A 17,189-nucleotide genomic window follows, 5' to 3' on the forward strand; every position below is an offset into this window, starting at 1 on the left:
GCCTCTGGGGGTCCCTCGACTCGACCCACCAGGCTGGCTAGTGAGGTGGCCGCGGCCGCAGTCAGGGTTGACCGAGGAACTGTCGGTGGGGGTGGGAGGGCAGGGTCCCCCCGCCACTGCCCTCCCCTTCCCCCCATGCACCCTCTCCCCTATTCTGTCCCCAGCTGCTAGCCTCCCTCTGCCTGCCAGAGGTGGGGCTTGGACCTTGAGCCTGCCGTGGGCCCAAAGCGGCCTCACCGGTGAGCGCAGCTTCAACAGGGGGACACCCGAGAGGACCCTCCTGGGCTGGCTGAGGCCAGGGAGGCCTCCAACGCCTCTGCCAGGACGGCCGGCAGGGTGGGGCACGAGGGGGGCAGGGAGCTCTGCTGCTGTCTGGTCTCCTCTCCCCTCCCCCCACCATGGGCTGGGGGGCGGGGAGCCTGCAGGCCACGCCCCGAGCTCAGGCTCCAGATCCAGGTTCCTGGGTGTGGGGTGCTCTAGGGCTCCTGCCCCTAACTTTAGTCTTCGAAGTCTCAGTTCCTGCATTTGAGGGGCATGAGACTCACGAATCCTTTAGAAATGGGGTGCTCTGGCTAAGTCCGGCATGGGAGCCACAAGTGTGACCAGCTCGGGTCCCACTGGCCTCTGCGCTCTGCCCGCCCTCATGTCTGGGTGGCCCCGCGCTGGGAGCCCCTGGCCATTGGGCAGCTGGAGTCTCGGCTGCGGGCAGGGCGGCTCACTGTGCCTGAGGAGGAGTCGGGGTGCTCTCATCTGCTGGGGCCCCGGCGGGTCTCTGCCCTCGCTCTGGGACCTGGGCTTCTCATCTGTGGAGCAGGGCTGGTGCCACCGCCCACCTGCTCTTGTGGGTGCCTGCCCATGGGGTCTTCCCGAGGCTGTGCGGCCTCCATGCGTCCTCTGAGACCTGCTCTCTCCCCCTGGGGCCTGCCTTCCAGGTTGGGACCGGGGAAGCCATGTGTAAGCAGGGGAGGGGTCATAAATCCTCACACTGGGCTCACCACGTGGACCGCGCGTGCTGTGAAGGTCGCTGGTGCTCCTGCAGGACGCCCGCGCAGATGGCACTGCCCACCTCCACCAGCTCGGGTCTGGGGAGGCTTCCGGGGCTGCGGCCACACTGGGCTCGCACTGGCCACAGGGAGAAGGCTTCTGAAAGTTTGACACGCCACAGGATGTACGCGTGTGCCCTTGGCCGGGCGGGCGCAGCAGGGTCCTTGGGGAGACCCAGCACAGGTCTGATTTGGCCCTGGACCCGGTTTCAGAGGACAGGACGCTGGCCGGTGGCTGTGGCTGTCAGTCTTCCTCTCTGAGGACATGGGGTGTCCCGCCTGTTTTTATACTGAACCACAGTGTCTTTCGTGGCATGGACTCTCGGGAAAGAAGGTTTGGGGTCACTGTGGGGGCTGGGCCTGCCAGGGTGCCCACACCAAGACCACTGACTGAGGGACCTGACCTGGCATCCTCCAGGCCCGTGGCGGCTGCAGCCCTGGCCGCCTGGCTGTAGGGAGCCCGGTCTCGGGCGAGGCCCCATTGTACCCTGAGAGGATGGCAGGGGACCGCTCCCCCCGGGACCACCGCCGGTACTCCGCGACTCTTGGGGCCATCCGTGAGGGCTTCGCTCAGGTCACACCTCGTGGAGGAGACCTGGGATGGACACCTTTGCCCCCTGTGGGTCTCTGAACGACCGAGAGGGAAGGGCCGAGGCTCCCCCGGGCTGGGAGCACGCTGACCTGCTGGCCCTCTGGCCCCACGAATGTCCCTCTTTCCAGGAAGTGGACGCCTCAGGCCCTAGGGGCTGTGCCCTCAGGGACGTGGGCAGGGGCTCGTGGTCGCAGGGCCAGTGCACACTGGGCACAGGGTGCCCCCTGAGCTGCTGCCCGGGTCGGGGCCTGGAGCACAGCGGAGTCCGCAGAGGGCAGGTTCTCGGAGCAGACGAGGCCGAACAGGGGGACGGTCGCCCGTGCCTGGTCCCCACACTCAGGTCGAGTCGGGCCGGCGGCATCTCTCCCAGGACAGCTGATTTCCAAACGTGCAGAAGCTGAAATGACTGGGCTCGCCCTGTGACCTGGGGCCAGGCCTCCCCGCTGGCTCGGTGCCCCTGAATCGGGGGTCCCAGGCCCAACCTCCGTGCGTCTCCCCTGCAGGTATGAACGCCGCCGTCAGGGCCGTGACACGCATGGGCATCTACGTGGGGGCCAAGGTCTTCCTCATCTACGAGGTGAGGCGGGCGGCCTTGGTGGGTGCGGGCCGGGCCGGGGGCGTGGTGCTGGAGGGAGGGGACACCGGCCCCATCCGGAAGTGGTCACTGGTTGCTGTTCAACCTGAGGCCCAGACGGAGGGGAGGGTGACGCGGAGGCAGGACAGTGATGGGCTGGGAGGGAGCTGGGCCCCTGCGCTGGGGTGTGGCTGAGGGGCCCGCCCCCGCCTGGGTCCCTGAGGGGGTAGGCCATGTCCCTAGGGAGATAAGAGGGCGTGAAGCTGCCACCATCCTCTGGGGCCTGGGACCTCAGCCCACACCCAGTCTCCCTCCAACCACCAGCCCCCAGCCCCGCTGCGCGAATCTCCCACTAACAACCGCCAACAGCCTCCTGCGGCGACAGTGATGTTGTATTTGTTCTGGCCAAGCTCGTGCCCCCTTTGCCTCGCCCAACCCCCAAATCCCCGTGTCACACTTGGGGTTGACGCGCAGAGACAGCGCGTGCGCACGCGCACACGCACACACACACACGCACACGCACGCGCGCGCACACTCGCACACGCGCACACACACGCACGGGCGCACACTCTCGTGCACGCACACACACTCGCGTACACACACTCACACACGCGTGCGCACACACACTCACTCACACACACGCACGCGCGCGCACACTTGCACGCACACACTCGCGCACACACACTCATGCACACACCACGTGGGATTCCTCCTCTGTCTTCTGGTTTCTGGCTGCTGTTACTTTGTTTTCACGTTTGAGGCAGAAAGTAGCGAACCTCAGCCTCTCCGCCCTCCCCAGTGTGCCCCTCCTCTCCCGTGGGCTGTCCCTGTCCCTTGCCCTGGCCCCAGGTCCGGCTGGCCACACCCAGGCCTTGGCTGCAGGAACACGGAGCAGCAGTTTGTCGGCCCCTCCCGGGGCTCTGACCCTCAGCCGAGCCCCAGGGGTCCTGGGGGCAGGTCTCACAGTTGAAGGGCAGGGTGGGCCCACGCCCTGATGCTGCTCTAGAACCTTCTGGAGGACAGGGTGAGAGTCTCCAGGGAGTGTTCAAGGGCCTCCAGACAGGGCGGGTGGGTCCGAGGCCTGCCTGAGGGAGTCCAGATGTGAGGGAGTCCAGATGTGAGGGAGTCCAGATGTGAGGGAGTCCAGATGTGACGCCTCCGACCCCCCGTTTCTTCTTCCGTGGGGCGGGTATGCCCGGTCCTCGTCTAGGGCACAGGAGCTGAAACCTCGGTGTGCATCGAGCACTTTTCTTAGCCGACTGGGAAGGAACAGTGTCCATTCCCCCAGGAGCCCGAACTGGACCTGAGGGCTCGGCCGGCACGGGGAGCGTGCCAGCGGGGCGCCCGCCTGGCCAGTCCTGGGCCCGCCTGGGGGCCTGGCCTAGGACGGAGGAGGGCAAAGGGGTGAGTGGGGAGAGGTGACGCAACGTGGGCAGAGACGTTCTAGAAGGTTCCAAGGCTAGGAGAGGAGAGTCGTGTCTGTGAGGCTGACTCGAGCTGCTGACCAGCCGGGTCAGGGGCCCTGGGGCCTGCAGTAGGGCAGGGGCCAGGCGGGCACCGTGCCTGGGCTCTGTGCCCGCTCCTAGCTTTCCACAGCCTGAGGTCGGCCATTTTACAGCTGCCCGCTCCGGGCAGTGCCTGCTGTGGTTTGCAGGCTATTTTCCTGCTTTTCTGTGCAGTGATGGTGGCGGTCAGGCAGGCTCGTGTCCTCGTGGCCAAATTCTTGACCAGACCAGGAAGGGGGAGGGACACGGCCTGGTGTAAGTTGTTGAAGGGAGCTCCGTGGTCCCCAGACTGGGGCCTCAGCCCTCCTGGGACCCCGAGAACCTCCGCGTTCTAGTCCCTGCAGGGTGGCGCCTGCTCCTCCCGCCTGGCCTGGCGGGTGGGCTGCAGGGACCTGCCATGCCCTGAGCCGGAACCGTCCTCCCTGGGCCTCACTGCCCTCCACCCCAGGGGTGGGAGCGCTTGCCCCACCCACCTCCAGGGGCCACAGGCCTGGGCGACAGAAGGAGGAGGCTGGGGACAGCCCGAGGGGAGGAGGCGGGGGAGTAGATGCCCAGGCGGAAGCCGTGGCTCATCCCCTGCTTCACCAGAGGACGGAGGGCTACACGGAGGGGCAAGGCGGTGCCACCACCAGTCATAAAACGCCCCTGTCCTTACCCAGGGAAGGGTGGCCACGTGATGGAACAGTCAGGACACCTGACCAGGTGCTTCTCACAGACGCAGTCCAGACCACTGGTGACTTATGTCATAGGGAAGCAGCATGTGGTCATCAGGGGATTCAAGATACAGCCACCTGCAGGGGCCGACACGTGTCCCCTGGGACGAGGACCGGCGCAGCCCGGCGCCGTGGGCTGGAGCACCCGGAAGCTGGGCCACGTGGCCATGGCACCGATGGCCACTCACACCCCCAGCACTCAGGAACCGCATGCGCCTTCTCAGCCCCCCTGTTTCTGATGGCCCCAAACTGGAGACCTCCCACGCGTGTGTCGTCAGTGGAGGATCATGAACTGGGGAGGGGGGTGCACAGTGGACTGTGGCACAGCAGTAGCCCAGACCCAGCTGCACACGTGACCTGGGACCTCGCAGACACCAGGCCGGGTGAAGGGCAACGAGCAGACACTGAGCTGCCATTTCTGCGTCTAAGCGGGTTCCCGGGGAGGGGACGGCCCCGTGGGGCAGAGGGCTGCTGAGAGCTGGGTTTCTGTTCGTGGTCCGGGTCCAGTGACCTGGGCATGCTTTCGAACACTCAGCAAGTGGCCACCTGTGACAGGAGCACTTTGCCATGTGAGTTACATTCAGTAACAAACAGTCTCGCCAGCCTTGCACAGGTGTTCTGGAAGGTCCAGCTGGGCATCCTGGCCTCTCCTTGGACAGTCCGTGACCACCGGCTGACCCCAGCTTCATCGCCCGAGGCCCTGGGGTGGGGGGCCTGCTTTCTGCCAGATGGGGTCTTGGCCAGGTCCCCAGTGCCTGGGCGCAGACGCGGTGCTGTCCAGCTGCCGTGGGCGCGTCTCATGCCCGTGCTCCTTGGTTCCAGGGCTACGAGGGCCTCGTGGAAGGAGGCGAGAACATCAAGCCCGCCAACTGGCTCAGCGTCTCCAACATCATCCAGCTGGTAAGGCCGCGGTGGTCCCTTCCTGCCTGTGAGCACGCGTGTGTGCGCACAAGACGGAGATACAGGCGCACACGGATGCAGACACAGACACATGGGCCCGGCTCCAGGCTGCCGTGTCATCTGGCTGTCATGGGGTCGTGGAGTTGTGATGGCCCCCGACAGGTCCACTCTCCGGTCCAGTTAAGGCTGTAAGGGAAGAGAGGACACTTGGGAAAGACGTGGCACAGCGTCCGAGTGGCCTCTCCGCTCCTGACCCGGCTTCCACTTCATTGCTGCTCTGAGCCTCCCAGTGACCAAGGCCGGGGTCTCCCTCCCGCTTCCTGAGCGGGGCCACCTTGATGGGAGCGGGGGTCTTTGAACCACGTCTCTCTGGGGAGATCCTTTTCTTACCATGGAGCTGGGATGGTGGTGTGGGCACCTGTCACCTGTTCACCCCAGGCTGCCGCTGACACCCAGCTTATTCAAGTGGCTAGTCATCATCATGAGCCACGAATGGGTCAGCGGGAGCAGGGGGCAGGCTGGCCTGGACCCCAGTGCCCGGAGTCTTGGTGCAGGTCTCGTCCAGGCATGGCCAACCCCCAGGGGGCCGCCCACCTTTCCTGCCCAGAACAGATGTTGCTGGCCTGGGGGGTAGAGCAGCTCTGCCGCCCTGCTCCCGGTCAGTCCAGTGAGTGTGGACAAGCAGAGGGGCAGGACAGCCACTGGGAGCCCCCACCCCTCGAGGGGCACCACGGGGGCAGATGAGGAAGGGCTTGGGTTCTGCCTTGATGCGATGCCACTGGGCTGGCCCGTTTAAGCCTTGGGCCCCGCCTGGCAAGTCCCAGGAGCAGCACGGGGGAGGGGGAGGGCACTTCACTGGGGCCTGGCTGGAGCACCGTGGGCAGGCAGGTGTGTGCTGCAGGCAGGGTCCTCGGGAAAGCAGGGAGGGGCTGCATGGATATTGGCTCGAGCTGCCACAGGCATGTCCCCGTGGAGCTCAGAGCTCCCTGTGTCGGTGCCCAGCCAGAGGGCACGTGTATGTGCCTTCAGAGTGTGTGTGTGTGTGTGTGTGTGTATGTTTCTGTGTGTGAGTGTGTGTATGTATGTGTTTGTGTGAATGCGTGTATGGATGTGCTTGTGTGTGAGCATGTGTGAGTGTATGCATGTGTGTGAGTGTGTGTGTATGCATGTGTGGGTGTGCATGTGTATTTGCACGTGTGAACATGTATGTGTGCATGTGTGTTTGTGTGAGCATGTGCATGCATGTGTGAGCGTGTGAGTGTGTGCATGTGTATGTGTGTATATGTTTGTGTGTTTGTATGTTTGTATGTGTGAGTGTGTGTATGCATGTTTGTTAATATGGATGTTTTTGCATGTGAGCATGTGTGTGGTATGTATGCGTATACGTGAGCATGTGTGAGTGTGTGTGTGAGCATGTGTGTATGTGTGTGTGGGCATGTGAGTACGTGTATATGTGTGTATATGTATTTGTGTTTGTGTGAGTGTGTGTATGGATGTGTCTGGACGTGAGCATGTGTGAGTGTATGCGTGTATGTGTGTGAGCATTGAGTATGTGTGTATGTGTATGTCACGTGAGCATGTGTGAGTGTATGCGTGTATGTTTGTGTGTGAGCATTGAGTATGTGTGTATGTGTATGTATGTTTGCATGTCTGAGTGTGTCTAAGTGTGTGTATGTGTTTGTGTGTGTATGTGTATGAGCATGTGAGTGTGCATGTACGTGTGTGTGAGTGTGTGTGTATGTGTGCGGGTGTGTGAGTACGTGCGTATGTGTGTTTGTGTGTGTACGTGAGCTTGTGTGTGTGAGCATGTGAGTGTGCATGTATGTGCGTGTGAGCGTGTGCATGCATATGTGTACACACATGTGTATGTGCATGTGTGTTTGTGTGTGTGAGCGTGCGCATGTATGTTTGTGTGTATGGACGTTCTTGCATGTGGGCGTGTGTGTACGTATATGTGTGAGTGCGTATGTGTGTGTGAGCGTGTGAGTATGTATGTGTATGGGCGTGTGAGTACGTGTGTGTATACGAGTTTGTGTGTACGAGCATGTGAGTGTGCATTTGTGTGTGTGTGTGTGTGTGTGTGTGAGAGAGAGACAGCAGCTCCTGCTCATCCATCACGAGGTCCCCGGGCCTGATGGGTGGAATGTCCTCCTTATCACATTTGAGGAGAGACGCCCAGGGAGGCGGGTCACCTGCCCAGGCCTCTGGGGGAGGTGCTGGACTCTGCTTCTCAGTTCCGCCGGGTCCACCTGTCCCCTCCTGCCCAGGGCTGGTCCCTCCAGTGTCCCCGCAGGGCCCTCGGCTGCCTCGTTGGCCAAGGCCCCGGTGTCCTCTGCACAGGGCGGCACCATCATCGGCAGTGCCCGCTGCAAGGCCTTCACCACACGGGAGGGACGCCTGGAGGCGGCCTACAACCTGGTCCAGCGTGGCATCACCAACCTGTGTGTCATCGGTGGGGACGGCAGCCTCACGGGCGCCAACATCTTCCGTAGCGAGTGGGGCAGTTTGCTGGAGCAGCTGGTGAAGGAAGGTGGGGCAGTGGCCGGAGCCCGGCACGGAGCAGTTTGGGGCGGGGGGCCAACTGAGGGCGGGGGCGCAAGGCCACAGCACCTGCCTGCTGCCGCTGGGCGGTGGGGACAGGCGGGACGAGGGGAGGCGGGTGAGACTCGGCATGGTTGCTGGTGGGAGCAGTGGGCCTGGCCCAGCCTGGGGTCGGGGTCACCTGGGGCGGCTATACTGGGCTTGCTGCTCGTGGGGTCCATCATGAGCGCCCGCCTCCGGGCCCAGCGCCAGGGCCCCCCGGGCACAGTGGGCGGCAGTCCTAGGCTGACTCCTCCACGCCGTGTGGACTGGTCTCGTTTGTAGTCGATTCCCGGAGCGTGTGGGTTACAGACTTTGTCACAGTTTGAAGAAACGTAATAGTTAAGACTCGGTAACACCTGAGACAAAGTTGGAACGTTGGAGAGTGACCCCTTGGCCTTGGGTTCTGCGCCACTTGGGTGGGACTGGAAATGAGGGGCATGGTGGCTCCCTCAGACCACCACGGAGGCCTCCTGGTCCAGGCGGCCGGTCTCCACCTAGCAGCAGGGCCTCAGCTGCGCCCCTACCCTTGGGAGCTCCTCCGCAGGCCCAGGTCTGGGGCGGGGCGCAGGCCAGGGGCGTGGCTGGGGCGGGGCTGGGGCGTGGCCAGTGGGCCTGAGCCTCTGCCCCTCAGGCAGGGTCTCGGAGGGCACGGCGCAGACCTACTCCCACCTGAGCATCGCGGGGCTGGTGGGCTCCATCGACAATGACTTCTGCGGCACCGACATGACCATCGGCACCGACTCGGCCCTGCACCGCATCATGGAGGTCATCGACGCCATCACCACCACCGCCCAGAGGTGAGTGAGGCCCGCGGCCCTGCTGCTTTGCCAGGCCTGCAGGCCGGCAAGCTGGACGTCCCGTTGTGGCAAGGGGCGAGGCTGCCCATCTGCGGGTCAGTGATGGCGGGTCCTGGAGGGCAGCCTTCGCACCCCTGGCCAGTGATGACCAGGCCCGGGCAAGGCGAACGGCCTTTAGCCCGAGGAGCAGAGGTCAGTGGAGACCAGGCGGAGGGCTGGTCAGGAGCCCGAGGCCATGTTTCGCTCAGTCACTTGGCCGCCCTGAGAATGAGGACTGCCTGCCCTTCTGCTGCTCCTGTGTCCACCATGTTGCCAGGACCCCCGTGGGTGTGGGCAGCGTGGCACCACCCCTGTGGCTCTCAGGGGGCTGCTTCCGCCGGCTCGTGGGGCCGAGCCGTGCGGCTGGGCTCGCGGAGGCTTGGGGCTGACGCCTGCGGCCCGTTCTGTCTGCAGCCACCAGAGGACCTTCGTGCTGGAGGTGATGGGGCGGCACTGTGGGTAAGGGGGCTACAGGGGCTCGGCTGCGGGGGGCGGGGGCGGGGCTACAGGGGAGCAGGAGCCGGGCGTGGTGTCCCCATGGCACCCGGCTCCCGGCAGGCTCACCTAACCTGGGGTGTGGGAGCCATCACTGCAGCAGGGAGGGCGGAAGGTGAGGCTCAGAGGGACCCAGGCCCTGAGCAGGTGGTCCCGCCCCCTCCAGGTACCTGGCCCTGGTGTCCGCCCTGGCCTCAGGGGCCGACTGGCTGTTCATCCCGGAGGCGCCCCCCGAGGACGGCTGGGAGAACTTCATGTGCGAGAGGCTGGGCGAGGTGAGCGGGAAGGGCCTCCCCCGGGGTCCCGCTGTGCAGGGACGGCGTCCCCAGGGCTGTGAGGCTAGCCCTGACCAGATGCTCGTCTTCAGTCTGGTTTGACAGCGTCTGCAGGCGTCCCCCCCGGGGGCGGCACCCAGGCCTGGAAGGAGCGTTCTGACCCTGTTTTCTCCTCTGAGGCTCTGCAGACAGGCGCTGTGGGGAGTCCCAGGGCTGTGGGGTGCCCCGGGGCTGTGGGGCAGAGCGGACCCCGCACTGTGCCAGGTCCTTGGGGAAGCGAAGGCGTGAATAGCACTTTAAAAGCCCCGAGAGCGTTCTGCGTGCTCTCTGGTCCCACCCCACTGATGCAGGGCCGCCACGTGGGTCCCTTAGGTGCCACCTCTGACCTGCCCTCGGCCCCCGGGGTGGGGGATTAGCCCCAGGGGCTCAGGGTGTCCAGGAAGCCCTGTCCCGGGTTAGCTGCGGGCAGGACTGGCTCTGCCACTGTGGCCCTTGGGGTCCCTCTGTCCCCATCCCAGCCCCCAGTTCCAGGGAGGCTGTGGGAGGGCTGGCGGGTGGCGGCTGAGTCCAAGGCCAGCATCGGGCGGGCAGCTGAGCGTGGGCGTCTGTGACCCAGACCCGGAGCCGAGGGTCCCGGCTGAACATCATCATCATCGCTGAGGGCGCCATCGACCGCAGCGGAAAGCCCATCTCCTCCAGCTACGTGAAGGACGTGAGTTTGGGGGGAGGCCTGGTGACATGGGAGGGGGCGTGGAGCCTCAGGGAACTCCCCTTTATCTCAGTCCCCAAGTACTCTTGCTGGGACCCCCTCCCCACGGGAAGGAGGCTCCTGGAGGGCTTCCTCACCCCCAGTGACAGCCAGATGTGGGGTGCACACACCGGGGCTCCCTGAGAAGCCCGGCCTCGGAGGCCAAGGTGTGCCCCACACCTGTTGGGACCCCCCACCGTCTGCATGGCCGGGCCCGCCTGGGAACTGCACACCCACACACATGCCACGAGCGTGCACCCTGGGCTAGCTCTGTGGGGGCCTGGGAGCTGACACTCCAGAATCCCTGAAGCAGGACGTGGGGGGCGAGGCCCAGGGCTGGGGGCCTGTGGAGAGGCGGGACAGTGGGGCCGGGCACAAACGCAAGGACCCCCTCGCTCTCTCCCGATGGGCAGCTGGTGGTACAGAGACTGGGCTTCGACACGCGCGTGACGGTGCTGGGCCACGTGCAGCGGGGGGGCACCCCCTCGGCGTTCGACCGCATCCTGGTAGGTGCTGGGCATGTGCGTGTGGGCGAGCGTGCGCGCCTCTGTGTGGCCCACAGCCTGAGTGCCACGGCTCTTACACGGGGGAGCCAGGCGCTGGCGGGGCATGTCGGATGCTGGCCTGAGTGTGCCATCGTCATCCTGATTGCTGCTGGGTTCAGCTTATAGAGTCTGGGGGTGGGGTTTGAAACTGCCTGGGCCACTGTGCTGGCAGGAGGCCAGGTGACGTGCCCAGGCCCTCGGCGACCCGCAGCTGCGGTGCAGCTCTGAGCCTCTCCCGGGAGGTCTCGGCGTGTGGTCTCAGCCCCACACAGAGCAGTGGGGACGCTGCTGACACAGGTGCCTCTGCACCCTAGGCGAGGCCTCGGGTGCCCTCGGGAGGGGCCTGGGGCATCGGGCACAAGCAATAGCCGTCCTCCAGGCCTGGGCAGCAGGGAGGTGCTGGGGCGGCTCGGGGGTCTCCCCGACCTGCAGGAGAGCAGGCTGGCCTGTCGGTTTCGTGGGCGCTGGCAGAAGACACGAGATCCCTGGGTCAGAGACTGAGGACAGTTTATAACTCACGGCCAGAGTGGCAGGCAGCATTCCGCGCTGGTCCCTGAGTCCAGTTCCCACGGGACGACTCCCACCCGCACAGTGTGTCCCGTCATAGGGGAGGAGCCGCAGCTCAGGGGACCCGTCTTCCCTCATGAGCACAGTGCTCCCAAGGGGGCAGGAACGTCCCTCCAAGGCCGTTCCACACACAGACCTGAGCAGCTGGTGCTTCGCTCCCAGGCTGTGCAGACGGCCGGAGGGCAGGGGGTGCAGCGGGGGGCAGGGGGCAGTCTGCGGTCCCTCACTGAGCAGGGCACGGTGCCGCGGGTCTTGCTTTCTTTCATGCCTGTCTGTCCCCCTGGCTGTGCCAAGACCTGCATTTGTGATTTGTGTCCAAGGAGGGCAGTTCCTAAAGGTTTCAGCTGGCCCAGCCCAGCAGGCCCAGTCTGTCGTTTGCACACACACCAGGAAAGCTGTGACACACAGAAGCCCGATAGAGAAACCTTGTCATAGCAGAAAGAACCCCAGAAGCCGCTTCCAACCCTCACCCTTCCTGTGTCAGGCTGAGTCCCACCAGGACAGCTGTGACACACAGGAGCCCCAATAGAGAAACCTTGTCATAGCAGAAATAACCCCAGAAGCCACTTCCAACCCTCACCCTTCCTGTGTCAGGCTGAGTGACCATGGGCAAGTCGTGTCACTGCAGCCTGGGGCCACACCATCCTGGCAGGGCTGCACGAAGCCCCGTGACATGGTGCCTGGATGGGCTGTTGTGAATCGCGATCATATTATGTCGCTGTTTCTGGTGCCACTTGATCTAGAAGCTTCGACCTGTGTGTGTGTGTGGGGGCGGGGCTCCAAAAGTTGAGGGTTTGTGCATTTGCAAAGTGACGTTGGGTATGTGATGTGGCGGCCAGCCTACTGGCAGCAGAGGAGGGCCGAGCAAGTGTGTATGCTGTGCACGTGTGTGCACGTGTGTGCATGTGTGTGCACGTGCGTGCATGCAGGGTGAGGGGTGGGCTGAGCCGGCCTGACCCCCGCCCCTTCCCCCTCCCGCTCAGAGTAGCAAGATGGGCATGGAGGCGGTGATGGCGCTGCTGGAGGCCACGCCCGACACACCGGCCTGCGTGGTCAGCCTGTCCGGGAACAAGTCCGTGCGGCTGCCCCTCATGGAGTGTGTGCAGGTGGTGAGTATGTGGCCCCTGCCTCCTGAGGACGGTGCTCTGGGGCCTTTGTGGTTCTCCCCTCTGCGCCGGAACCACGGGTCCCTCCAGGCTCGCAGGTCCCCCCACTCTGGGCAGATCCCCCCCCCAGTCTCGTCTCCTGTGTTTGGGGGAGCAGGCAGCAGGTGCATCACCACCTCCTGTCCTGGCCGTCTGGGTTCGTTGCTCCCCCTATGCCCCAGCTGGCCTCAGGGTATCTGAAGCCTGCAGCCCTCCAGGTGGCGGGTGAACGTGTCCCCAGGGTGGGCTGAGCCTTGAAAGAGGTGGTGGGAGCTAAGCTGAGGTCACTTAGCTTCCCAGAGCCAGTGGCTGTGGACGCAGCTTGCATACTGGGGCGGGGGAGGGGGAGCATCTGGGGCAAAGATGGGAGGGAGGAGGAGTGGGTGGCTAGAGCTGCTGGGTGACCTCTGGCAGACGGTGTGGGGACATTTGGTGTGGCCAGAGCAGGGGCCACAGGAAGGAGGAGTGGGGGGTGAGGGCCCAGAGGCTGAGAGGCTGGGCACGGGGACGCTGGCCCTGATCCGCAGGTTTGGGGGGCCCTGCGCCAGGCGAGGGGTGGACACGCTGACACTTCTCTCGGAAGAATCTCCTGCTGTGACGTCACTGGCCGTGCTTCTGGGTGGGCTGGGCGTCAGCTGTGGTCCAGGGGCCAGATGGGCCTCGATCGGGCTCCGGGGGCTGAGGAGGAGCGAGGGTGGCCAGGGAAGGCCCGGCGGCCAGGCCAGGTGGGCCCCGCTCAGCTTCAGCCAGCCCTCCTGGTTGCTGGCCTTGGCAGTGACCGCTGTCCCACAGTCTGAGACAGGCTCGCCGCGTCGGGTGGTGGCTGCGTGTGCTGCAGACCCCCCCCAAGTCTGTGCTCTGTGTTCTTTAAGACAAAGGAGGTCCAGAAGGCCATGGATGAGAAGAGGTTCGACGAGGCCATCCAGCTCCGCGGCAGGTGAGGGCCTCGCGGGCTCGGGGTCCGCGGCAGACTCCCAGGCCTCTGGCACCCCGCCGTGCCCTTAACACGCAGGACACACACACCTGCAGAGGTGGCGACTGCACTCTGCTGACACCCTCTTCCTGCGAGTGAGTGGCCAAGCAGTCTGCAGGAGGAACGGGGCCTCACAGCCCCCGAGGCGGGCCACAGGCTGGCCGTGGGGCAGACGGGAGCCGCCGAGCCGGGCGGGCTGGCTGAGCTGTGAGGGCGTTGGGGTCATGTGAGCGGCCTGGCCGTGGGCCCCTGACGCGTGGCTGGCTTCTGTTTCAGGAGCTTTGAGAACAACTGGAGCATTTACAAGCTGCTCGCACACCAGAAGCTCTCCAAGGAGAAGGTGAGGTGGTGAGGCGGTTACCTCGGCCTGCGGGGCCAGCTGTGGGGCCGGGGTCAGCCCGGGGGCCGGGCTCTGCCCGCTGTGGGGCTTCTGCATCGTGAACTGAGGGTGAGGCTCAGCTTCTACCTGATCAGCAGGTCCCAGGCAGCCCGCGTCTGGGCCGGGAGGTTATGGCGGCCGCTCGCTCACCAAACAGTGTGGGACGTAGAGTCAGGCTCACGATTTCACTCAAGGGTGAAGGGATCTGATGTTTATGAACCGTCCCATGAACTGTCCCAAGGTGGCTAAGAACCTGAGGGCTGTCTTCAAAATAAGCATGACGGCAGGACTCGTTTCTGAAGCCCCAGGGGACAAGGGAAGGGTCCCGCCAAGACAGTGCTGGACGGCGGGGTCCCAGAGCCACAGCCATGGGGGTGGCCGGCGGAAAGTGGAGGCCGCCTTGCGGCGGAGGCTCGGGGCCGGCCAGTGCCTGGGCTGCGTCGCTGACGCTGTTCCCCCTTCGAGGAGGCCCCTGCGTGTTGTCACCCAAGCAGTGTCACCATTCATGGCCCATCTCCCCAGCCCCCTTTTGATCCCAGGAGCCAGTGAGGCACGGGCAGTACCTGGCCAGCAGAGCAGCCTGCATGTCCGCTCCCGAGACCCGCTGGGGTGTGACTGCCTCGGGGCAGCAGGGCTGGGTTGCATCTGAAGCCTCACTGCTCGTGAGGCCCCAGGCCACAGTGGCCAGGAGCACTGGGGACGGCCGGCTCCGAGGACAGTGTGGGAGGCTCCGCACACTGACTCCAGGTAGAGGCGGGAGTGTTTTGGCTGTGCCAGGTTGAGTTAACCCTGGAAGTGTCTCCTGCTGCTTACTATGGACACCAGAAGCTTTCCCTGGCAGTGCCCCTCTGCGTCTGTACCTCTTGCCAAGGGCTTTGGGGTGCTGGCCGCTGGCCTGCTTGTGTAGGGTGATTGTGAGGTTTCCAGGCAGCGTTGGATGCTGGCCTGAACCTGCCCTGCTGCCTTGCGAAGGACCAAGTCCCGCTAATGCCCGTGGCCAGGACCCCGCCCACTGTGGGCACCAGAAGCTTTCCCTGGCAGTGCCCCTCTGCGTCTGTACCTCTTGCCAAGGGCTTTGGGGTGCTGGCCGCTGGCCTGCTTGTGTGGGGTGATTGTGAGGTTTCCAGGCAGCGTTGGATGCTGGCCTGAACCTGCCCTGCTGCCTTGCGAAGGACCAAGTCCCGCTAATGCCCGTGGCCAGGACCCCGCCTTCGCCGAGTGGGGCCTGCCCCGCAACCCGCCCACTCTTTGCCAGGAGCTCGTGGCGTCCTGAGGGGTTTGTCACTCCCGGGAGTGGGGCTGGCATGGGAGGCTGGCTGTCGCCGACTTCCGTCATCAGTGGCCCTGCAGCCCTGTGTTCACGTGCCTGTCTCTGTCCCGTTCCCCGAAGACCGGCTTCTCCCTGGCCATCCTGAACGTGGGCGCCCCGGCGGCCGGCATGAACGCGGCCGTGCGCTCGGCCGTGCGCACCGGCATCTCGCACGGCCACACCGTGTACGTGGTGCACGATGGCTTCGAGGGCCTGGCCAGGGGTCAGGTAGGTGTGCGGGGGTGGGGCACGTGGGGCGTCAGCTGTTCAGAACCCACCCCCAGCTTCCCCCGGACACACGGGGCCTCCAGTGTGCCAGCGTGGGACGGTCAGTCCAGTTCATGAGGAAGACGGGTCAGAGAATGAGGGAGAGGCGCTGGGTCTACCCTAGCTGTGCCCAGCCCAGGCCCTGAGGCTCGTTTGGACCTATGGCTGGGTGGTCACTGCTGGCACGGCCTATGTTCCCTGTGGGCATGCTGTCCCTGAGCGCAGGGCCAGTGCCTCAGGAGTTGACTGGGGCCTCGGCCGGCCCCCTTAAGCAGGGTCTCCTCCTTGCAGGTGCAAGAAGTGAGCTGGCACGATGTGGCCGGCTGGCTGGGACGCGGCGGCTCCATGCTGGGGACCAAGCGGTGAGCGGCAGGCCACTGGCCGCCACGGGCAGCTGGGTTGAAGGTGCAGGCTGCGGGCTCGGCCGAAGAGCCGCCAGGGGAAACCAGCCCCGGAGCCTGCGGCCTGGGGCTTGCTGGCCGAGCGCTCGCCTGCGGTCACCTGGGTGGGAAGGACTGCTCTGCGGCCCCACGCCCACGGTCACCTGGCCAGTGGCTGGCGAGGGTGGTGAGTGGGTGCCAGGCCATGCCCCCACAGCAAACCCCACACGCCCGGGGCCTCGAGCCTCTGGTTCTGCCTCTAACCAAGAATTGCAGCCCCATAGGGCCTGCGCCCTGAGGTCGGGGGCCGGTCAGGTGCAGCGTGGACGTGTGTCCTGCCGGCCTCAGTCTGTGCAGACGCTGAGTGTTCGTCCGACTGTCTCCCACTGCAGGACTCTGCCCAAGGGCTACATGGAGAACATCGTGGAAAACATACGCAGCTACAACATCCACGCCCTGCTGGTCATCGGGGGCTTCGAGGTGAGGCCACGCGGGGCCTGAAAGCAGCACCCTCTGCCCAGGCCCCTCTGGAGACCCCGCGTGCCCTTGGGACAGTGGCGTTGGCGTTGGGAGGGGTTCACCTTCTCCTGAGGGTTTCGCAGCTCACGGCGAAGCTGGCGACCGGGTGCTTGTGGGGAGGGCGGAGGGGTCTGGGCGGTGGGTGGCCTCCTGCCCGGCCCATGGGACCGCAGAGCTCCGGGCGGGCCATGCCTTCCCCTCCCAGCAGCCCCGCCTCTTGAGGCCCCGCCCGCAGGCCTACGAGGGGGTGCTGCAGCTGGCGGAGGCGCGGGGCCGCTACGAGGAGCTGTGCATCGTCATGTGCGTCGTCCCAGCCACCATCAGCAATAACGTGCCGGGCACCGACTTCAGCCTGGGCTCCGACACCGCCGTCAACGCCGCCATGGAGGTAGGTGCCAGGGCCTCGCCGCCCCCTCGGGCTGCATGCAGCAGGGATGGGGTGGCATGGTGTACCTCAGGAGGCGGGGCGTGGGGGTTGGGGCGTGGGGCCTGCCTGGCTGCCCTGAGGCCTTACGGATGCTCGGCAGGGGTGTGGCTCGGGGTCACTGGGCATGAGCATGAGGGACAGGGCTGAGCCCACTTCGCTGTGCTACTGTGGACAACGGGCCACGGTTCTGTCCAGTGAAGTGGCCACACGTGGAGCTGTGGGAACTGAGGCCACTGGCTGGGTCGCAGAGGGTGGGCGGGGGCCCAGGAGAGCCCTAAGGTGGTCCCAGCCGTCCGCCTCGGCACGGACTTCCCATGGGGGTCCCCATCCCCAAGGCGGCCCCAGTGGGGGCTCCGTGGGGCCCTCCTCACTGTGCTCTCCACCCCCAAGGCCTCTCCCAGCCCCATCTTTGCC

General features: G+C 65.2%; 1 protein-coding gene across 1 annotated transcript in view; it reads left to right on the top strand.

Annotated features, from left to right (window-relative positions):
* The first annotated feature begins 2,118 nt into the window (after window positions 1–2,118).
* PFKL (phosphofructokinase, liver type) overlaps window positions 2,119–17,189 on the top strand; it is an 18,537-nt gene continuing 3,466 nt past the window's right edge. The window contains exons 1-15 of the mRNA XM_006922553.3: window positions 2,119–2,212; window positions 5,250–5,327; window positions 7,668–7,857; window positions 8,542–8,707; window positions 9,161–9,205; window positions 9,408–9,516; window positions 10,133–10,228; window positions 10,678–10,770; window positions 12,360–12,485; window positions 13,394–13,458; window positions 13,771–13,834; window positions 15,264–15,410; window positions 15,741–15,811; window positions 16,222–16,309; window positions 16,584–16,736. Coding sequence (XP_006922615.1) covers window positions 2,141–2,212; window positions 5,250–5,327; window positions 7,668–7,857; window positions 8,542–8,707; window positions 9,161–9,205; window positions 9,408–9,516; window positions 10,133–10,228; window positions 10,678–10,770; window positions 12,360–12,485; window positions 13,394–13,458; window positions 13,771–13,834; window positions 15,264–15,410; window positions 15,741–15,811; window positions 16,222–16,309; window positions 16,584–16,736 — 1,563 coding nt within the window. The 5' untranslated portion in view covers window positions 2,119–2,140. The remainder of the gene's footprint in view (window positions 2,213–5,249; window positions 5,328–7,667; window positions 7,858–8,541; window positions 8,708–9,160; window positions 9,206–9,407; window positions 9,517–10,132; window positions 10,229–10,677; window positions 10,771–12,359; window positions 12,486–13,393; window positions 13,459–13,770; window positions 13,835–15,263; window positions 15,411–15,740; window positions 15,812–16,221; window positions 16,310–16,583; window positions 16,737–17,189) is intronic.

Source organism: Pteropus alecto, unplaced genomic scaffold (assembly GCF_000325575.1).
Source record: "Pteropus alecto unplaced genomic scaffold, ASM32557v1 scaffold339, whole genome shotgun sequence".
Lineage (NCBI taxonomy): Eukaryota > Metazoa > Chordata > Mammalia > Chiroptera > Pteropodidae > Pteropus > Pteropus alecto.